Source organism: Mus musculus, chromosome 1 (genome assembly GCF_000001635.26).
Source record: "Mus musculus strain C57BL/6J chromosome 1, GRCm38.p6 C57BL/6J".
Classification (NCBI taxonomy): Eukaryota; Metazoa; Chordata; class Mammalia; order Rodentia; family Muridae; genus Mus; species Mus musculus.
The window spans coordinates 24050711-24071367 of record NC_000067.6 but is presented as its reverse complement, the minus strand read 5'-3'; the positions used below and the strand labels follow the sequence as shown (position 1 = coordinate 24071367).

Genomic DNA, 20657 nt, shown 5'->3' with positions numbered 1-20657 from the left:
AGGGTGTGTGGCCCACAATTCAAGAGATATGTATTACCAGGCCTTGAAGTTCATTCGTCCTTGATGAAGAATATGTGTGTAATATCCCATCCTTTACAGCTATCCAATATCCCTAATATATTCTAATTTGAACATTTTCATAGTTTTAGGAAAATGATAGCCATTGTATTTTATAGGATACAGTTTTGATGTAGATTTTGGAGCCATTTAGGTTAGTAGTGTGAGCTTAGTCGTTGCTTCACGAGTTATCTCTTTGTGTGTGGTAAGAATATTTGACATTTTGAAATATGCAATACATTATTATTAAATGTGGTTACCATCCTATGCAAGCTCATGGAGATTTAATTTTCTTTTGTAATTGAAGTTTTTTATTCTTTGACCAACACTCCACTTCCCAGAACCCTCCCTTGACCCATCACCCCCACTCACACACACCCACACCCACACCCTTTCGACCTCTCAGGTCTCTGCTAGCATTCTGCACACTACTGTCATAGGTTCAACTATTTTAGATTTCACATGTGACTAAGTTGCTTTGCATGGATTATTTCACATAGCAAAGCACCTTTGCGGTTCGTTTATGTTACTTCACATGACAGCATTTCCCCTTTAAGCACTGTCTACATTTCATTGTATGCCCGCCATTTTCTTATGTCATCCATGGATAGCTAGCTAGCTTCTTCTTAACTGTTGCAAGTAATACTACAATGTGGGGATCACAGGAGTTTCAGTTCCTGGATCCATAGGACCATGCTGTTTTAGTTTTTGAGTAGCTGCTGTATTGATTGATCTTCATGATGGCTGTTCTAGTGTGTGTTCCCACCAGCCATGGGTCTTCTGCTCCACAGCCTTACCAACCCTGTTCCTTTTGATAATTGTCATTATATGGTGTGTGTGTGGAGGGGGGTAATTATGTATTTTAGACTTGTGGGGGGTTTTGTGTTCTATATATTCAATGCTCATTTTTTGTGTAAGTTGTCAAATACAAAATTATGGTTAGACACTTAACAAATAGTACTACTTCAGTGGTTTAAAATGAAATATCACCTTGTATTTGTTTAGTCCTAATAAGCTTTTGTGTCATAAACTTATGCTTTAAAATTACAGTATTTCGCTTAATATTGAGCCATGTTGTTCTCATGGGAGGTTGAAGAGCCCCTCGAAGACTTTGCTCTTTGGTTTGAAGGTTTCTCCTGTTTGGGTTTTAACTCTTAGCTACCTTTGCTTGCCAGCAGACTGTATAATCTTATTAGTCGTACTACTCTGCCTCCATGGAGTTTGCTATGTCCATTGAGGGCACTTTACACTTCTGTTCACTGTGATTAATTCTGCCCCTGTGATTTGACTACCTGCTTGCTCCCTTCTGCATGCCATTTATACACATCCTCCTCTACCTCTCCCACTAACATACTTTCTCAACTTCATGTGCTGTCTTTTTTATTTTTGTTTTCTATGGTCACTGAGAGCATGATCCCAGTATTGTCACCTTCAGTGTCCCTGCCTTTTCTTTTCTCTGTTTTGTGTTTTGGAGGAAAGGAAGGGGAAGGAAAGGTTAGCTCTTGGCTTTAATGAAACTCACTAGTAGACTAAGCTGGCCTCGAACTCACAGAAATCTACCTGCCTCTGCCTCTGCCTCTGCCCCTCTGCCTCTGCCCCTCTGGCCCTCTGCCCCTGCCCCTCTGCCTCTGCCCCTCTGCCTCTGCCCCTCTGCCCCGCTGCCCCTCTGCCTCTCTGCTCCTCTGCCCCTCTGCCTTTGCCTCTCTGCTTCTGCATCGTGAGTGCTGGGATTGCAGGTCTGTGCCAACCTTATCCTTGTGTTTTAAGGTTTGCCTCACTTTGGGAAATCTTGTATTAGTAAAAAATTTTTATTTTATAACTTTTATCTAATTTAAAATAATTATAGTGACTGATAAAATGTCTTGAAACAAGAAAGTAAAAATGTATAAAGTAGCTCGCTCCTACCTTGAAAACAATTGAATTCTTAAACAATGAACCAAATACCTATTTTAATTAATTAGATTTTAAATTGATTTATTTCATGCATGTGAGCAGCATGCCTTGATCAGTCCATCTCCTCCCTCTCTAACTCCTCCTCTACCTCTCCCACTAACACACACTCTCTCTCTCTCTCAACTTCATGTGCTGTCTTTTTTGATTTTTAATCTACTGAGTCCACTCGGTGCTCGCAGTGTATTCCTAAGGCCAAACTGTATATTTGCTTCTATTCCATTAGAACACGGGCAACCTGTCAGGGGTTTCATCCCCAGTGGAAACCGATACTCCCCTCTCCCAGCAAGTGTCAGTTGCCAGTGACTGTTAGGGACAGGTGGAAGGAGCTCTGTGAGGGCCTCTGTTCCTTCTGGGTTGTAGCTAATTCCATCTCCCACAGGTCATCACTCATCCTTTCTGGGCTCACAGCTGCACCACGGTGTTCATTTCTTTTCTCCCCAAGATGTCTACATAGTGCTCTATTGCCTACATCTTTAGGAGCCAGAGTGCAAGAGCGCAAGAGTGCAAGAGAGAGAATGGCGAAACCCCGTCCCTTTTAAGGAGAATTATCCTCCGCCTAGGACGTGTCACTCCCTGATTGGCTGCAACCCATCGGCCGAGTTGTCGTCACGGGGAAGGCAGAGCACATGGGGTGGAGAACTACCCTTGGCACATGCGCAGATTATTTGTTTACCACTTAGAACACAGGATGTCAGCGCCATCTTGTAACGGCGAATGTGAGGGCGGCTTCCTACACCCTCTAGCTTATCATATGAGGGGTTTTAGTGTTTGTTTTTCTAAGACAGGGCCTTATACAGCACAGCTGGCTTCAAACTTAAAATCTTTCTGCCCCAGCTTTCTGATTTCCGTGTACTAGAATTGAAGGCATGTGTAAAACCAGTTTTAAAAAGCTATTATCTGATGTCTTTCTCAAACTCACAATCAGAAACATTTTCTTTTCTTTGATTTTTTTTACGTGTGTGTGTGTGTGTGTGTGTGTGTGTGTGTGTCAGTTCTGTCCTTCAATGAAAGTTGTAAAAATTGAACTTAAGTTATGAAATCAGGAGTGGCAGCAGTTTGCCAGCCCAGTTTCATTATCTTTTAGAGAAAAGTAAATTACATGCTGAAGTTCTTAGAGGACTTAATAATTCCATAGGTTAGTATCACAGTCACTGCTATACAGTAAAGCTACGGTGTATATTTGTTTATGTCTCTATTGTTCTTCTGTACATGTGCCAAATCTCTCTCTTGGTTTCATGCTGTGGATGTAATATTTCATAGGTGGATATGGGAAATGTTACAGGGAACTGGTAGAATTGGGCCAGAATTTTATTTTAATAGATACAAAATGTAGAGACGGGAACATATATTTTAAAATAACCTATTTATTGTGCTTTTAGTTTTTACCAAATACGCGCATCGATGAAAATACCAGCAAGAATTCCCCACCGAGTAGAAGCCAGTTTGTTACACGCAACAGGTAAGCCAAAAACATTCTCAAGTTAAAATAAGAATGTGAAGTAGCATGCTGGTCAGTGATAACATTGCTTGACTCTTTTTACTATAAGCATGAGTTAGCAAATAGGATTGCTATAATTTCCCTTTTAAGAAATCAGTCAAACGGGCTTAATTTGGTTTCTTAGAGACACATGGAAAATGGGTCATATAAGTTGAGGTTTAAAAGAGTATGCAGTCAACAAAGTCTGTACATATTTGACTTAAAAATTACCAGACTGTTATATGATAAAATTTTACAATATGCTTTTGAATTCTGCATTCTTGTGACTCAGCTTCTTGAATACTGGGATTACAACTGCATGTTGCCATGCCCAGCTATAGAAGTCCAATAAAATTGCTGTATAAAATTATCTCCATCCTTCATGTATAAGAAACATAAAATTTTGCCTTTAGTCTTGAGTCTCAGCCCCAGACATCATTATATCCACATATAAGCCAGAAGGTACAATGTATAAGTACTGTGTATATGTCTGGATATTCCACAGTCTCAAAAAGATTAAAAACCTAAGCATTTCTAATCCCAAGCATTCTGGATAAGAAATACTCAACTTGTATGTGTTTTTATTCCATATAGTTAGGAAGTGAGATGGGGGCTGGAGAGATGGCTCAGCCGTTCAAGGCTAGGCTCATAACCAAAAATATAGGGAAGCAAGATGGTTAGTAAGAAATTCTAAACATTTGTCATATAAACCTGATATTATAGTTTTCAAAGTTATAAAAATAATAACACACTAAGCCTAAATTTAGGCTGAGCACAAACAGACCATTTTTGATATTTAAAGAAATTTACTAAAAATTAGAATTGTTAGCCTAGCATGTATCTCACATATATACTTACTGTTGAAATAAAGCCTTTTTGTAAGTCCACCCTCAAGAAACAGAGAGGGGGCTGGAGAGATGGTTCAGCTGTTAAAAACTGGGCTCACAACCAAAATGTCAAGAAACAACGGTCGTAAAGCACCAGCAATTTCAAAACAGACTTGGTGCTCCTCTCTGCACGCCCCAAAATCCAGCAGGGGGATGGTTTTACTGTTTATCTCTCGAGTTTACAAAATCCTCAGACTTTGGTTTATGAAATACTTTTGCAGATGTCAATATAGTTTATGTAAATTCAGAAACACTAAGTTAACTGCTTTTTAGTATTGAATTTCTTAAATAGAATTACTTTATAGTAATGAAATTTGGAGAAAACTAGGCCAAATTTCGTATTTATATATGTGTGTGTGTGTAATGTATCAATCACAATAATAATTGAAGAAGAAATTATGAAATTCAGAGGGAGTTGGGGGAACACAGGACAAATTGGGGGGAGTATATGGGATAAAAATGATATAAATAGAGTACTAATAATCTCAAACACTAATGTAATCTAAAAATGTCAGCATAATATGTTAATAGATATAGTAACAATAATATACTATATATTAATATATGTAAACAATATATTTCTATATTGTTTATATTGATATATTGATATATAACATAATTATATTAATATATTATATATCAATATAATATTTACATATAAAAATCATTTTGTTTTGGTTTTGGTTTTTTGAGACAGTGTTTCTCTGTGTAGCCGTGGCTGTTCTGGAACTCACTCTGTAACTCAGAGATCCACCTGCCTCTGCCTCCTCAGTTCTGGGGATTAAAGATGTGTGCTACCACTGTCTAGCTGAAAATTGTGAATGTTTTTTACAGTTGATGTTTTTCTCACAAGGATATGAAGGGTTTTTTTGTTTTCTTTTAAGACTGAATTAATTTATGCTGAAGCTAACGTTTTTGTATTTTGGACATTTTAATTTGGAATTAATTTAAAAAACATTGCTTTTTAGATGTTTAGGTATAGGATCATTTAGTTAATCCAGAAAATTCAAATTGTGGGTAAGGGGAGAGATAAGAATTCTAGAAAGAGAGTTGAGGAAATGATAGAATGTATACAAAACTAGGTAAGTTGTAGATTCCTAGCAAATGACTGTGTGAAAGGCCAGAATGGAATGTTCTAGAAAGAATAAATTTGTTCTGTTCATTACATAGTCTTACTGTGTGCAGTGGAAATAGCTTTTTGTTTATGCTAGATATATAGGGGAGGCACACATATCTAAGAGATAAAAACTTCTGTTAAAATTAAAAACTTTAGCTGGGCGTAGTGGCGCACTCCTTTAATCCCAGCATTTGGGAGGCAGAGACAGGCGGATTTCTGAGTTCGAGGCCAGCCTGGTCTACAAAGTGAGTTCCAGGACAGCCAGGACTACACAGAGAAACCCTGTCTCGGAAAACCAAAAAAAAAATTAAAAAAAAAAATAAAAATAAAAACTTTTTAGTAATTCAGAGAATGGCTTCTACCTTAGTTTTCTTAGGTTCTAAACAATTACTTGGAAGGACCAGAAATTGTAGTCATCTTAGTATTAAAGAATGATTCTAAAAGATTACAGAGCCAGAGTTAATAAGACAGTAGAGCCAATAACAAGTGGAGAGCTGTTATTTGAAAGCAAACATATATTTAGAATGATCTAGAAGATAGAAGCGAATGTCAGTGTATCGCATCTGATTTATGTGTTTTGTTGAAAATTGCATTATGATAGTTATAACTTTTTCTATAAGTAATCTTGACCTAAACTTTATCAAGTATTTCTCTACTTTTACTTCCTGACAGTAAGCTGGGGACTAGAGGGAGAATGAGAAATTAATTACCAGGTGATTCAGCAGTGGCTCTTGATTCTCTTTCCTCTTCTCGTAAGCTTTGAGTGACTCGCTGACTGCTACTTTATTATATTCCTCTCTGTGTGTGTGTGTGTGTGTGTGTGTGTGTTTCATTCATATTCCTGCCAAGAGTACTTTTTTCTTTCCCTAATCAAAAATAGTAATGGTCTCTTGATTGACAGTAAATCAGAATTATGGATCTTGTCAGGGGTCCTAGGATCTAGTAATTAGGAATGATGGAAGCAGTGTGCCATTCAACCCTTCTGGACCTTTGAGAGCAATTTATGTCCTGAAAATTGGAGCAGAAGCTACGTTTCATGGCAGTAAGAAAGTGAGCAATTTCCCCAGCTCCTCTGATAGACAGTTTGTCTAAATGAAGACAAATAGCCAAAAGATCAGTTAGTTCTAGAATGCATTCTTACTTCCTTTTTCAAATGTTCTATTCCTTCTACCTTACAACTTCTTCCTGATTCACATGTAGATACATGTGCTTTTGTTTGTAATTATAGGTTGAAAACTGTTAACAGTGTTCAGGTTTTGTTTTGTTTTGTTTCTTACTGCATAAGAGGCCATGGGTTTATTAAATTGAAGTAGGTATCCAGCACGAGAGAAGAGCAAGCTTAAATTTCTAGAGGAAAATAATGCAGGTCTAGTTGTTTGAATGCTGATCTAATTGAGTGGGTAGATGGTTAGACATGCAGACATAGATATGGTTTAGCTGCTGATTCACATGCCACTCTCAAATAATAATGATGGAGGTACTAGAATTCAGAGACCCCTGAGAAATCTCACTTTTTTCTCAGAAATAACATTCCATTATAACAACCAGGTATCAAACCCATTAAAGAACAGTGCTTTAAAAATAAGGATAGTTTAAGGAAGTAACTGGAGGCAATTCATACCATGTCTTAAATTATTTACTGTTATTGGTAACTGAATAATCTCAACAGCCTTGAGTAAAAAATTTATTATCAGATTTTTATCTTTCAATAAACTTTGAATTATGAAGCCTTTAAGTTGGCTTAGCATTTCAAACTTCCAATTCTTTGCTCTCATTTAAACAGTTTCATTCTGTCAAGGCAAAAGTGAAGCTCCTTGCCTGTCTATCTGTGAACGCAGAAGCCAGGCAGGCTGCTGCTTATGCTGCTATCCTTTACTTTGCCATGCTAGAAACAATAAGGCAGAGCTGAATAGAAGATCACCTGCTTACAAGTGATATCAAAGCTGTGTATAGCCAGCGGTAAAGCTGTAGATAATGATTAGTATTGAGATGTGGATTAATGTAAGCACTAAGCGTCTGCATCTGAAGTGTCGAAAAGTACATTCCTGCATGCGCTAGAGAAGTGCTGAGCAGCAAACTGTAAATGGTCACTTGAACAAAAATAAAAATAGGTCACGAAATTAAGAAGTTAGGTGTAACTTGTTCAAAAATAAATATGAAATGCCTATTATAGATAAATTTTAGTACTTAATCCAGTATTAATAAACTAAAAAACATAAGTGTGGTTATTGGCCTCACGGAGACATTTCTTCTCACATGTTGAAAAGCTGTTTCTGATTGAGACCAATAGTTTGAACACATGCATGTGTTGACCTGTTCCTAAGCCGTTTTGCAAATGACAGGATAGTATAGAAAGAATGACACGGGAGTGGAGTTGAGTGATGGTTACTCAAGCTGACTGTCTTGACCACTGTTTATTATGCTTACATTCTACTACATACCCCACAAACATGTAGAATTAAAAATCAAATTTAGTTTAAAAATCAAATTTTAGAAAAGAAAATATATATAAGAAATTAGGGTCCATTTGCCATAAAAATTTTCCCACCCCATATTGTAGGGAACTTTGAAACATAATAAAAGTTTATGAAAAACTTTTAATTCATGTTCTCTTTACTGGTAAAAAGTTTGTATTTAACCTATTTTTTTTTCTAAGACAACACTAGTTGAGTGGTTTGGTTTCTAACTTGCATGATTAGAAGCTTCATTTAGATTTTTGCTAGGTCTCAGTGTCTGACCATTACTGAATGAAAGGAGGGAGTAATTAGATATTGGAAGAGCTTGAACGTAAGATTCATTTTAAATTGATAAACTATTTGCTAAGGAATTCTTCATAGTATTTGTAGCTGCAATGTGCATTTTGTAGGGCAGAGGCTTACACTGAATGTTTTCCTATTTTTCTCTCCCTCCTGCCTTTAAAAAAACAAAACAAAAAAAAAAAAAAAACGCAGCATCACTCACTGAACCAGAAGTTTGCTGATTCAGCTTGCCTGGCTAGCCCACAGGCTCTGGGTATCCTTCTGTCTCTGTCCTACAGAGAGCTAACTACCACCATGCCTGACTTTCATATGGAAACTAGGGATTCAAAATTGAGTCTTGATGCTTGCATAGTAAGCACTTTGCCCATGACTTCCCTTCCCAGTTTCCTGGAAATGTATTTTATTGGAGTTGTCAGAGACCTAATGTCATGAATTGTGAAGAATCTGAATATTTGACTTTGTACATTGTTGAAAATTATTTTGCATGCTTCTCCATGAGTCTGTACGTGTTTTGAGCAGAGATACTTGGAAAGCCTATTAAAGACTTAAAAAGATGCTTGTGGACAACCTTGGAAACTGAAGTCTTAATTTGAGGCACTGAGTAAAATTTTTTACTGCTTTTAGTCTGATCATGAGAATGTTTTCTGCTGATGCAAGATTAGACAGGTTTACATATATCTGTTGAGGCAACCAAACACTCAGGACATGTGTGACATTCACTTAGCCAGTGACTACCATCAGACTTAGGAAAGGGAAGTAACTGATATGCAGCCACTGTCTGTGCTGGGAATTACAAAATCTCTTGTGTCTTCTCTGAGCAGGCATGTAACTGTAGTAGATTAGCTGCTCAGCCTGTGAGTGGAATACTTTCTCAGAAGAACACCTCAAGAGTGTGATATCTAGAAAGGCACATTAAAAAGTGTTCAGGACTGAGACACATTGTAACTATGGTAGATGCTAACAAGTGACTGAGGTTTGAGAGTTTCCCATTGGATTTAACAGTGCAGAATTCATTGGTCTTGATGTGCAGTTGCATGGGTCAGAGACTAGATGGAATATGAATTAATTCTTGCTGTGTAAAAAGTTGCTACCCAACTTAGTTTTAAACACCACATTATAACAGTTTCTGTGTCAGGAATTTAGCCCCGTGCCTCTGGCTCAGAGTCTCTCACAAGTTAAAGTCAATTACTTCTGCTTTGTTTACACAAATTATACCATTACTTATGCTTTATTCACAAACATTAATTCTGATTACTTTGTGGGAAGAAATTATACAAGGGTATGGACATCAGGAAGTGAGAATCACTGGACCATCGAAAATTCTGGCAATAACAAAATAGGCTGAGAGATAAGAAGGAGAGGATATGAATTAAATAAACATACTAAATGCCAAGAACTTGAGCTGTGCCAGAAAAGGAAACAGAAACAATAACTTTGTCTAGGATCATCTGTAGGTATGTATAGTAGTGGGACTTATAGAAGTTTTCAGCTGATGATGATGGAGAAGGAGAAGAAAACAATGATGACTATCTCGTTACATAAGAACCAAAGTTATAGAAGGCAGGATAGGGGACAGACAATACATTGTGAAGTTGTCACCTGGAAATGTGAGTTACAGGCAGGTTCAGAAGTCGGCATAATTGGCAGGCAGCACTAAGGGCTCCCCTGAGATAAGTGGCCATGACTGTAAAGCATAGCCAGACCAAAGAGTTGTATGGGCACATCTCACTTGTATGGGTTAGGCAGACAGCTGCAATTCGCAAAACTGAGATATACAAGCAATGAAATCAAACAAAGCTAGTAAATATTCACACACAAGCACAAACACACACATACAATGAACACTATGTGTGTGTTATATATATGTGTGTGTGGATATGTATATATGTATGTGTATATATATATATATATATATATATATATATATATATATATACACACACACACATATATATATATTTGATGGTTTGTTTTCTGTGTTTTAAGACAAGAGTCTCATTGAGTTGCCCAAGCTAGACTGGAGTTATCAGTCCTTTTAATGTCAGCCTTGATAGACAGGTATTCTTGGCACATGCTGCTGTTCCTGGGCCCTCTTGGTGGGATGTATGAATGTAAGAGGGTATGATGGTGATGAATCAGAATGTAACATGTACTTAGAAGGAAAATGGACGCTTGGAAGAAAACGGAGAGGCCAGAAGAGGAGCTGGAGCCACAGACTCAGTCCTCAGTGGGCCTGAAGGCTTGTTAGACATTGTTACTTGGGGAAGTACGCTGGGAAAATAGGTGTGGTTGTAACAGGAAGTCAATTTAAACTTATGCTGCAGAGGAATTGCAGTCAGAAGCATTGTAAAAATCTAGGAAATGACCATAGGAAGGAGAAGCTAAAGAGGACTATGGGTCAGGAACACAGAGGGGAAAAGTACCTAGACAGTTGGGTATAGCCTGTTTTGCTATACATCAGCAGTAATATAGAAGGTAGTTTTAGAAGGAATAAGTCTGAATTAAGAAATAAAATCATTAAGAAATTAAGATCTTGCCGAGCTCACACCTTTAATCCCAGCACTTGGGAGGCAGAGGCAGCCAAATTTCTGAGTTCAAGGCCAACCTGGTCTACAAAGTGAGTTCCAGGACAGCCAGGGCTACACAGAGAAACCATGTCTCAGGAAAAAAAAAAAAAAAAAAAGAATTGTTTAAAAAAGAAATTAGGATCTTGAGGAAGGACTGGGAGGGGGAGGGGGTTGGGATGTAAAGTAAATTAAAATTTCAAAAGGAAATGAGAATCTTGATGGATCTGCAAGAATGAATGAGGTGGTCAGTAAGATATGCAGCCTAATGACAGGAAGCTCGACATTACCAATAGTGGTGATTTTAAAGGGAGCTGGTGTCTGAAAGCTAAGAAACAAGGATGTCCAAGCCCTGGGGACAAGTGTAGGAAGAGCCTCACTTTGAAAAGTATCCACGGGGCTGGTGATATAGCTCAGCGGGTAAGAGTACCTCACAGCTATCCATTGGACAGAGCACAGGGTCCCAATGAAGGAGCTAGAGAAAGGACCCAAGGAGCTGAAGGGGTTTGCAGCTCCATAGGAGGAATAACAATATGAACTAACCAGTACCCTCACCCCCACCCCCCCAGACCTCCTTGGAACTAAACCACCAACCAAAGAAAACACATGGTGGGACTCATGGCTCCAGCTGCATATGTAGCAGAGGATGACCTAGTCAGTCATCAATGGGAGGAGAGGCCCTTGGTCCTGTGAAGCCTCGATGTGCCAGTATAGGGGAATGTCAGGGCCAGGAAACTGGAGTGGGTGGGTTGGTGAGCAGGGGGAGGAGGGAGGAGGTAGGGGATTTTGGGAGGGGAAACTAGGAAAGGGGATAACATTTGAAATGTAAATAAAGAAAGAAAAAAGAAAAAAAAAGAGCACTGACTGCTCTTTTCAAAAGTTCTGAGTTCAAACCCAGCAACCACATGGTGGGATGGCTCACAACCACCCATAATGAGATCTGACTCCCTCTTCTGGCGCATCTGAAGACAACTACAGTGTATTTATTTATAATAATAGATAAATCTTTGGGCCAGAGCCATCTACTGGAGCTAGTGAGGCCAACTGGAGCCAGCGGAGGTCCTAAATTCAATTCCCAACAACCAGATGAAAGCTCACAACTATCTGTACAGCTATTTATTTTATATATATATTAAATAAATCTTTTTTAAAAAAGAAAGAAAAGTATACACATAAAAAGGGTGGGCATGGCAGCCCCTGCTGTAATCTCAGCTCAAGGGAGAAAAGCAAGAGAATTTCCAGGGCTCTCTCGCAAGCAGTCTAGCTGAATTCGTGAGTCCTAGATCCAGTCAGAGGCCCTGTCCTTAAATAAGGTAAAAAGCGATTGACACCTACGAGCAACTTGAGCTCTTGTCTACATGACTGGTCCTTACCTCCATATGCACACACTGTCACAACAAATACATGCAAACAGGACATACAGGAGGGAAAAGAAACAGAATTCATGGGAAGGCAGTAGCCTTTGCTTTGTGAGGAAACAGATTCTAACTAGCATTGTCTGAAGGCTTTACACAGAATCTATATTGTATTAAGGGAAATTTCCCCGTCTCAGCTCTTAAACATTCAGAATGAAATTTTTGAGCTATTCCGTTTTGTCTATTCTGAAATATCTCAAACTTACAGAAAAGTTGTAAATATATTGAAAAGACTATTAATATGCACGCCTTTTAATTATTTGCAAGCCTGTGTGTCCATGCAGTCACTCACATGCCACAGCACATGTGTCGGGGCTGGAGGACAACTTACAAGAGTTAATTCTCTCCTACCTTGGGCCCCAAGAATGGAACTCAAGTTGTCAGGCTTGTGCAGCAACGGCTTTGACTACTGCGCCATCTTGCCAGCTCAGGGCTGTTTCTTAAGAAGCATTACAGCTGTGCCAACCTAAGATGGTGAGGAACTTGTCAGAATACACACATCGTTTCTCTTGCAGAAATCTTGTTCCTGTTATCTATAGCTTGTTTTATCTTTGCTCATCCCTTCACATGTCCCAGATTATACGGAGTCTGCCCAGAAGGCTAAATGAGTATTTGTCCCTGACATCTCCCACTCCAGGCTTAATCAGTGGTAGAAGGACGGTCTCAGACTGCTTGTCTCAGTTGGCCATTTAAGTTTAATAGTAAAAGACTGATTAATGGTAACAGTGCATTGTAAAGCTTCTAGAAGGAAGTTTTGTGTGTGTGTATTTGTGTGTGTGTGTGCAGGGAGGGGGAGTTTTCAGGTATTAGTTTTTAAAATCAGTACTTTTTAATGGAAACAACTTGACCAAGTGTCTGTTACAGAATTTTGAGACTCACTAAAAGAACCTTAATGAGAAAAAAAATGGAAGAAATACATAGGACTGAATATGCAAAGCCCTATATATAAGCTTCCATTGTTTTCCTCCCATAAAACCAGGGTGTATTGCCCTCACTCCTGTGTCCAGTCAATCTAGATAGGAATTTTCAGTATTATAAGCCAGAGAAGCTCACCCAAAGTTCTGTGTCCAGAGTTTTATTGATGTGTTACTAGGTGAGCACAAGATTGGATTCTCCCCAACATAAATTCAAATTCCCAGTCTCTTCCCTGCTTAGATAGTAACCTTATTTCCTGTGCTGAAAGCCAGTTCTCAAATCACATGGTTTGTCTTCATATCATGGTAGCCCGGTTCTGGGTCCTCCTTAGCTAACAGAAGAATCTAAGGACACAGATTTGGAGTCCTCTGTCCTAGCAACAAAGGCAAAAAGCCAGCTGCATCATTTTGTACTTGAACAGTAAAGATCTAAGTTGCCCCTTTTCTGTGTTAGATTAGTTTCACTCTAAAATACCTATTCATATTTCCTCACTTGTCTTTCAAGTAATGAAAAGTCTATACAGGAATTTTCATAATGATTATGGTATACTTATTTTACTTTTTATCAGAAATTAGTAAGTTTTCAGAAATATTTTAACAGTTCTATATAAAATGGTAACGACAATCCAATAATATCAAATTATAGTATTTTTAAATAGTCTTTAATTTCTTGTACTCTTCATCATTCACCTCTCAGTTGTATTTCTCATCTTCTTCAGGCATGACATTAGCCTTTCCAGCTTCCGTTCATGATGCTCTGGTTTGCAGCAAAACATTTCAGATCCTATATAAAAATGAAGAAGTTGTTTTAAATGATGTCATGATCTTCAAAGTTAAAATGCTGTTGGATGAAAGAAAGGTGACCATCTCTTCATATCTACTTACTGTGAAACTTCAGTGATTATTTATAACATTTAGAAATATTAAGCATCTTAAAAACTTCTCTTTAGATTGAAGAAACCCTTGAAGAAATCAGTTTTTTGTTATCGTTGGGTCTACATTTCACAGATGGAGACTATTCGTAAGTAGGCTGGTGCTCAGACCTGTAAACATCTGTAGCCAACTCATGGCTTATTTGTGTGAACCCCGTTTTCTCTTTGGAACCTCTTATGTTCTTTTCTATTCTAAAGTGCGTCTATTTTTCTGGGAAACCCTGTTGAGAAGGTAGGGACTACTCTTCCATGCCCATGCTGGGTAGTGAGATCAGATTAGGTGAAAAATTATAAGAGTTTCCTAGACTCTAACATTGTATGGCTGCTGTAGTAGCACTGCCATAAAACACTTAAGTGACTTGTCTTCCATTGGCCGTTGATGAACTTTTCATGGCATGAGTTAGAGCTTCTGTAGGGGTGACCTGGTTAGTATTCAGAATGCTCGAGACTGATGGTACTCAACGGGTGTTTCTAGCTTGTTAATCTCTGAGGTCCCAGTTACTCAGAACTTGCCCACAGCCTGAACACGTGCGGGAGAGGCACACTTTGTTCGTATTCATTTAACCCATGGCTGTTATTTTTGAGAGCCTTTTCTTCATTTTAAGCAAGTATTAACAATACTTTTAACTAAGTAGTACCAAGCAGTCACATTACTAAAATGTCTGCTGTAAGTGTCCTCCTGCCTATCATGGCAGGACAATCCTGCTTTTGTACCTGTTGCTCCTCTTTACACTTTAAAGTGAGTCATAATAACTCTTTGAGTAAGCTGAAGTAGGTAGGTGACTGAGTAGCTGAGTTATGATGTATGCATGGGTTTTAAAAGGTTGTCTGCATAAAATTTTATGACCTCTTTCCAGGGTTTCTGAGTGTGTGTGTGTGTGTGTGTGTGTGTGTAAATATAGTGACAGACTATATATATAATAGCAATATCATTACCAAATAAGAAGTGGTTTGCTTACTAGATAGGGTCTCACTAAGGATTTAATAAATGTTCAAGGTGTCTAAGCAGCACTTAAGAAAATTTTGTGCAGTAAAAATAGTTTGATACACTTTGGGGGACTTATTTGACTTTGTAAGCAACAGTATTCTCCTTTGAATAAAATGTAAGATGGATATTAATCATTAAGCTATGAAAAAGAAGGTGTTTTTATAGGCATGTTAGTTAAGCAGCCCAGATTGTATACTGTTAGGAAGCTGTGGGTTGAATCTCACTGTTCTCACACTGCCGCGGCCGCCGCATCACACTGATGCTTGCAAAGTCCCTCTCATTGTAAGCTGAAGTAACGAAGCCTGTGAGGAATCGTTTCAACGGATGATACATATCAGCCTTTACTAAACAGCCCACAATTACATGAAAATATGTTGCTTTCTGTAGGGCAGATGATCTGAATGCCTTGCAACTAATAAGCAGTCGGACATTGAAGCTGCACTATAGCATCTGTAGAGGCCTTCATCACCATGCGAATGTCATGTTTGATTACTTCCACCTGTCTGTGGTGTCCGTTACAGTTCACGCGTCATTGGTTGCACTACACCAGCCGCTAATAAGGTGAATTCAACTAAGAGTCTACTACTAATTAACGTAAAGCCTTTCTGTTTCATGCTGAAAACATACCTGGACAAAAGTAACTGAAGTAGTAAAATCATTATTAATAGATTTTCATTTTATGCTAAGATAATAAAATGATATAATTTAAGAGCATTGTGCCATTATTATAAATAATGTTTTTATTACAGAAATATGGAGTAAGGAGTAGTTTTTTTTATAATTCAGTTATTTAACTGAGTAAAAGAATACAGTACAGAAATGATCATGCAGCATTGTTTAGTCTCTCTTTGATTTAATTTTTGATTTATTTTGGTTTGTGTAGGCGTGCATGTGTATAGTGTACTTAATCCATGAATGAGGATATGAATGTATTTTTAGCTTTGTCTCTTTTCTGGATCTTCTATTTCATCCCAAAGTTACTGCCTTTTAAAGTTTTAAACAATTTATGAATTTTAATTAACATTTTTATATTATGCCATAATTCCATTTTAACTTGGAATTGTATAATATTGGGGTTCAGAGATGGCTCAAGGCTCAAGAGTACATAATACCCCTTCAGAGGACGCATGTTTTATTCTCAGAACCTTTGCCAGGTGACTCATAACTACCTGTAGCTCCAGCTCTAGGGAGATTTGACCCCTCTGGGAGGATCTGCACTCTTTTGCACATTGCCTCTTCCTGTACATGCACATAAGTAAAATAAATCAAGATAAATCTTTAAAGAATATGTAACAGTTTAGATAACAAATTCATTGGATAATTGGTTTTTTTTCTGACTACTTCCATGAAGGGAAAATTATGTTTCATCAGTATAAGACACAATTATGCTCTATGGATCATAAAATAGAAATCCTTTATAATGTAGGCAGTAGTTAGAACTCTCAAATCAATAACTTTACCTAAAAATACTCTATAGATTTGATTTCTGTGCTGTCTACAATTTCTAACACAAATCTGATTGTAATAGCTGTTAGAGGTGATGCATAAGGGGGTATAAGAAGGGTGCGATCCTGTAGGAGGACCAGCAGCCTCAATTAATCTGGACCCCTGAGATCTCTCAAACACTGGACCACCAAACAGACGGCATACACCAGCTGATATGAGGCTCCCAACACACATACAGTAGAGGACTGCCGAGTCTGTGTTCATTCAGAGATGATGCACCTAACCCTCAAGAGACTGGAGGCCCCAGGGAGTTTAGAGGCCAGGTGGGGTGGGGGGTGGAGAGGAGATGTGGGATGTAGAGCAGTAGGAGGGTGGATTGGGGTGGGGGGATAAAATATGGAGTGTAAAAAATAAATTAATTTTTAAAAAATCTGATTTACCAGCTAAATAGGTGAGTTGTAGAATTACTCTGAGTTTGCTGGCACACTTGCCTGGTATATTCAGTGCTTGTCTGGCATGTGTAAGGTCCTTGGTTCAGTCCTCTGTATCTCATAGAGAGAGAAAATACTTAATGTTCATTGTACTTTTTGTCATAAGTTCAAATTATTAAAAGAAAATGTAAGAATACTCTAGAAGTTAGAATGTTATTTTGTACTACTTTCTTCTGTGCATATCCTACATGAAAGCAGACTATTGAGACAGTAATGCCGTGCTCCCTGTCCCCCCAGCTTTCCTCGCCCTGTGAAGACCACTTGGTTAAATAGAAATGCGCCAGCACAGAGCAAAGACTCGGCGATTCCGACTCTGGAAAGTGTAGTCTTTGGTATTAACTACACAAAACAGTTATCACCAGATGTAAGCATTGAATATGTCTATAAACTCTTTTCATATTTTATTTTTCCCTTATTTAAAAAAATATTTTGAATAGTTTATAAGTGAATTTAATTTCTTTGATGAATTAGTAGAGTTCAGTAACTTAAAGATCTAGTTAAATAAAATCATAACCAATTGGATAGTCAATTATGTATTATGAACACCAGCCTCTAAATTCAAATGTTAACAGATTTAGTGAAAAGAGGTTTTTGACAGCCAGTGACCTTTGTAAAGCTGTTGTGGTCACCTGATGTTCCCTTAGCAAACTTAGTGTGAGCATGCACTGGGCCTTTTAGGAAGAATGGTGGACATAAACATTGAGCCAGCATAAGTAGCACAGGAAGGGAGAGGTACCACTGAGGACCGAAGGCAATGTCTCCAAAGGAGCGGTAAAGGACCTCATCTTAGCAAAGCCAGAGTTTATCAGCGTGTTTGTAGCAGCCCGTGATGACTGAAATCGCTATCATCATATTTATACATTTAAATCACAGGAGGGGCAAGATGCTGATGAATTCTTACACCTTGTACAGTAACTAAATGGCAATAGGTTAGTTGTGGGGGTTTCTTCTTAGTTTTTCAGGGTCTCGGGTGTAACACATTTTGTTGTTTGCTTACTAACATTTTGTATTCCAAATCTGTTCCTTCCTAGGGCTGTAGCTTCCTCATTGCAGAGTCCTTCCTGCACCATGCCTATCATTTTCATTATACACTTTGTGCTACTTTGCTGCTAGCCTTCAAGGGATTGCACAGCTACTTCATTACGGTAACAGAAGAGATTCCCTCTTGTCAGAAACTAGACCTGGGTATGTTAAAAGCGGCCAGATCTCCTAGTCCTTCTCTCCACCGCTCTTGCTAGTGACCAGCTTTGCCGCAGTTTTCCTGCATTAGTGCTTCACTTCTCTCTTAATTCTGACTTTTCTACCTTTGATAATCACGTTTGGAAATTTGAAACTTTTTCTTAGAATGTGGAAAAATAATCTCAATTTTAGAATGTGCTAAAATTGAAGTGAGTCTTAGTTGATTTTTAAAATAACAAGGCATACATTAATTTAAAAGTATCCTAGAAATCAAGTATGATTATCTGCAGTCTTAAGAAGGTAAGTGAGACGCGCACGTCAGCAGCACAGCGCACAGTGCAGACACTTAGACACTGTTGTACGCAGTTGGCTATAGTTACCTCAGGGCTCGCTTTCTCAGAGATTAAGTTAAAAATAATAACAGTGTTCAGTGTTTTAACATTTCAAAGATACTTTAGTTTTTCTCAGATGTTTCATCTAATTATTAGTTTGTTTTTTCAAGACAGGGTTTCTCTGTGTAGCTCTGACTGTTCTGATACTCACTCTGTAGACCAGGCTGGCTCAAGTCCACCGAAATCCATTTGCCTCTCCCTCCTGAGTGTTGGGGTTAAAGGTTTGTGCCACTACCACCCAGCTTCACGAACAGTTTATAAACTTCAGTTTTCAGATATTAGTTCATAAAAACCTAATTTAATTTTCTTAAATGAGTTTTTTTCATCATTATTTATTTAAATAAGTTAGGAATTTTTGAAATTTTTACTTAATTACTATTCTTCATATATTTCTTTGTACCTCAAGGAAAGTATTTTAACAATAGCAATATGTTCTCTAATATGGTAACTTATTTTAAATATTTTTGGATTTGAGAATAAGTGAAGGTTTTTTTGTTTGTTTTGTTTTAATTGTGTCCTTGAGGTTATAAAACATTGCTAGAGGGCTAGAGTGATGGCTCAGTGATTAAGAGCATTGGCTCTTCTTCCAAAAGATCCAAGTTTAATTCCTAGCACTCAACTTGGGGTTCATCACTATAACTCCAGTCACAAAAGGTCTATCAACCTCTTCTGGCCTGTTCAGGCAATGCACACATGTGATGTGAATACATACATGCAGGCAAAATGCCCATGTGCATAAACTAAAAATAAAGGAAGAAAATTTTCAAAAACATTACAAGAAATCTTAAATCCTTGTCACCTCACTTCAGTTTAGTTCTGAGAGAATGCTAGGCGGTGTACTGCTTTTTAGAAGGCTGGATGTGGTGAGCGTCAGTTGAGTTCACTCCTCTTCACTTGACAAAACACAGCTATCATTAAGTGCACTGCTGATTGGATTCTGGAACCTCAAGGGAACACAATTTCGAGGAAAATACACTTGCCTGCTCTCTTAGTTAGTAGGAAGATATGCTGACCACACAGTCCTCCTCAAAGCAAAAATGATGGTATGGAAAGGGAGGTTTTAGATCGTTGTTCTCTGAAATTCCCTTTTGTTCTGGTTATTTCAAGTATTTAGATGCCTCTGTCTCCCTTGGGAAGATTGTATAGGAAACTGCTGCCTCAGACAGAAATGAAGTTCTCTGTTAGGAATGAAAGGATATTTTAAGCCGGACAATGGTGGCGCATGCCTTTAATCTCAGCACTTGGAAGGCAGAGGCAGTTGGATTTCAGAGTTCGAGGCCAGCCTGGTCTACAGAGTGAGTTCCCTGGATTCACAGCCAGGACTACACAGAGAAACCCTGTCTCGGAAAAAAAGAAAAAGAAAAAAAAATCATCTTTTATAAAGTAGAGCTAATTTTGCTCATCTTTTATCTCTGATAAAAACAATGTCCAAAAGATATAATTTGATACTCAAAATATTTTTGCAAGTAAATTATAAATTTGGTTAGGATTATTGACTAGAACACAAAATTCTGAAACCACAGTGTAGTTGAAGGGCACTGTGTGCTAGAAGGGAGGACTTGTGAAAAGCAATGACCTAAAATGTACAGGCAGGCTGGGTGGGAGACCCAGTAGAGTCCTTGCCTGGTAATGTATGAGCCCTGGGCTGTGTCCTCAGTACCAGCATAAGATAAAAAATTCAACTTCGTGTGATGATGGCATTTTCATGAGGAAAAATCAAATTACTGCATTAGAATTAAGAGAGGCTTTTGTTCATCTTCTGTGCTTGAAAGTGTACATTTAAAGGCAACGTATTGTTCACTTTGCTTCTATAAACACCAGCTAGTTTGCACTCTCCAGATAAGGAAATCACTGTTGTGCATGAAGATCAAAAACTCAGGGTAAGAATACTCCTGAGCCAAAGCTGTAAAGTTGTAGCAGTGGGGACACTTGTTAGGGTAATTTCATTGGATTTTAAGGCAGCTTTGAAGTCAGCCACCCTGCTAGGTGCAGGTGGAACCAGTCTGAGACTTAAATAACTTCTAGCATCTGTGGTAACAAACCAGCTTTTTGCTAGGGTTGACAGAAGAGTCACATAGCAACAGTC

At 38.2% G+C, this 20657-nt stretch overlaps 1 protein-coding gene across 19 annotated transcripts in view; it reads left to right on the top strand.

The window, feature by feature from the left end:
• The window catches only part of Fam135a (family with sequence similarity 135, member A), an 89727-nt gene that overhangs the window by 29117 nt on the left and 39953 nt on the right, over window positions 1-20657 (top strand). For 16 of the 19 annotated variants that reach the window (NM_026604.4, XM_006496234.3, XM_030242594.1 and 13 more), the window contains 6 exons: window positions 3390-3469; window positions 13863-14002; window positions 14094-14164; window positions 15451-15624; window positions 17238-17364; window positions 18032-18185. In NM_026604.4, coding sequence (NP_080880.4) covers window positions 3390-3469; window positions 13863-14002; window positions 14094-14164; window positions 15451-15624; window positions 17238-17364; window positions 18032-18185 — 746 coding nt within the window. Of the gene's footprint in view, window positions 1-3389; window positions 3470-13862; window positions 14003-14093; window positions 14165-15450; window positions 15625-17237; window positions 17365-18031; window positions 18186-20657 lie in introns of those variants that run through there. The other 3 variants (XM_006496235.3, XM_030242601.1, XM_030242597.1) reach the window with 2 other exon arrangements.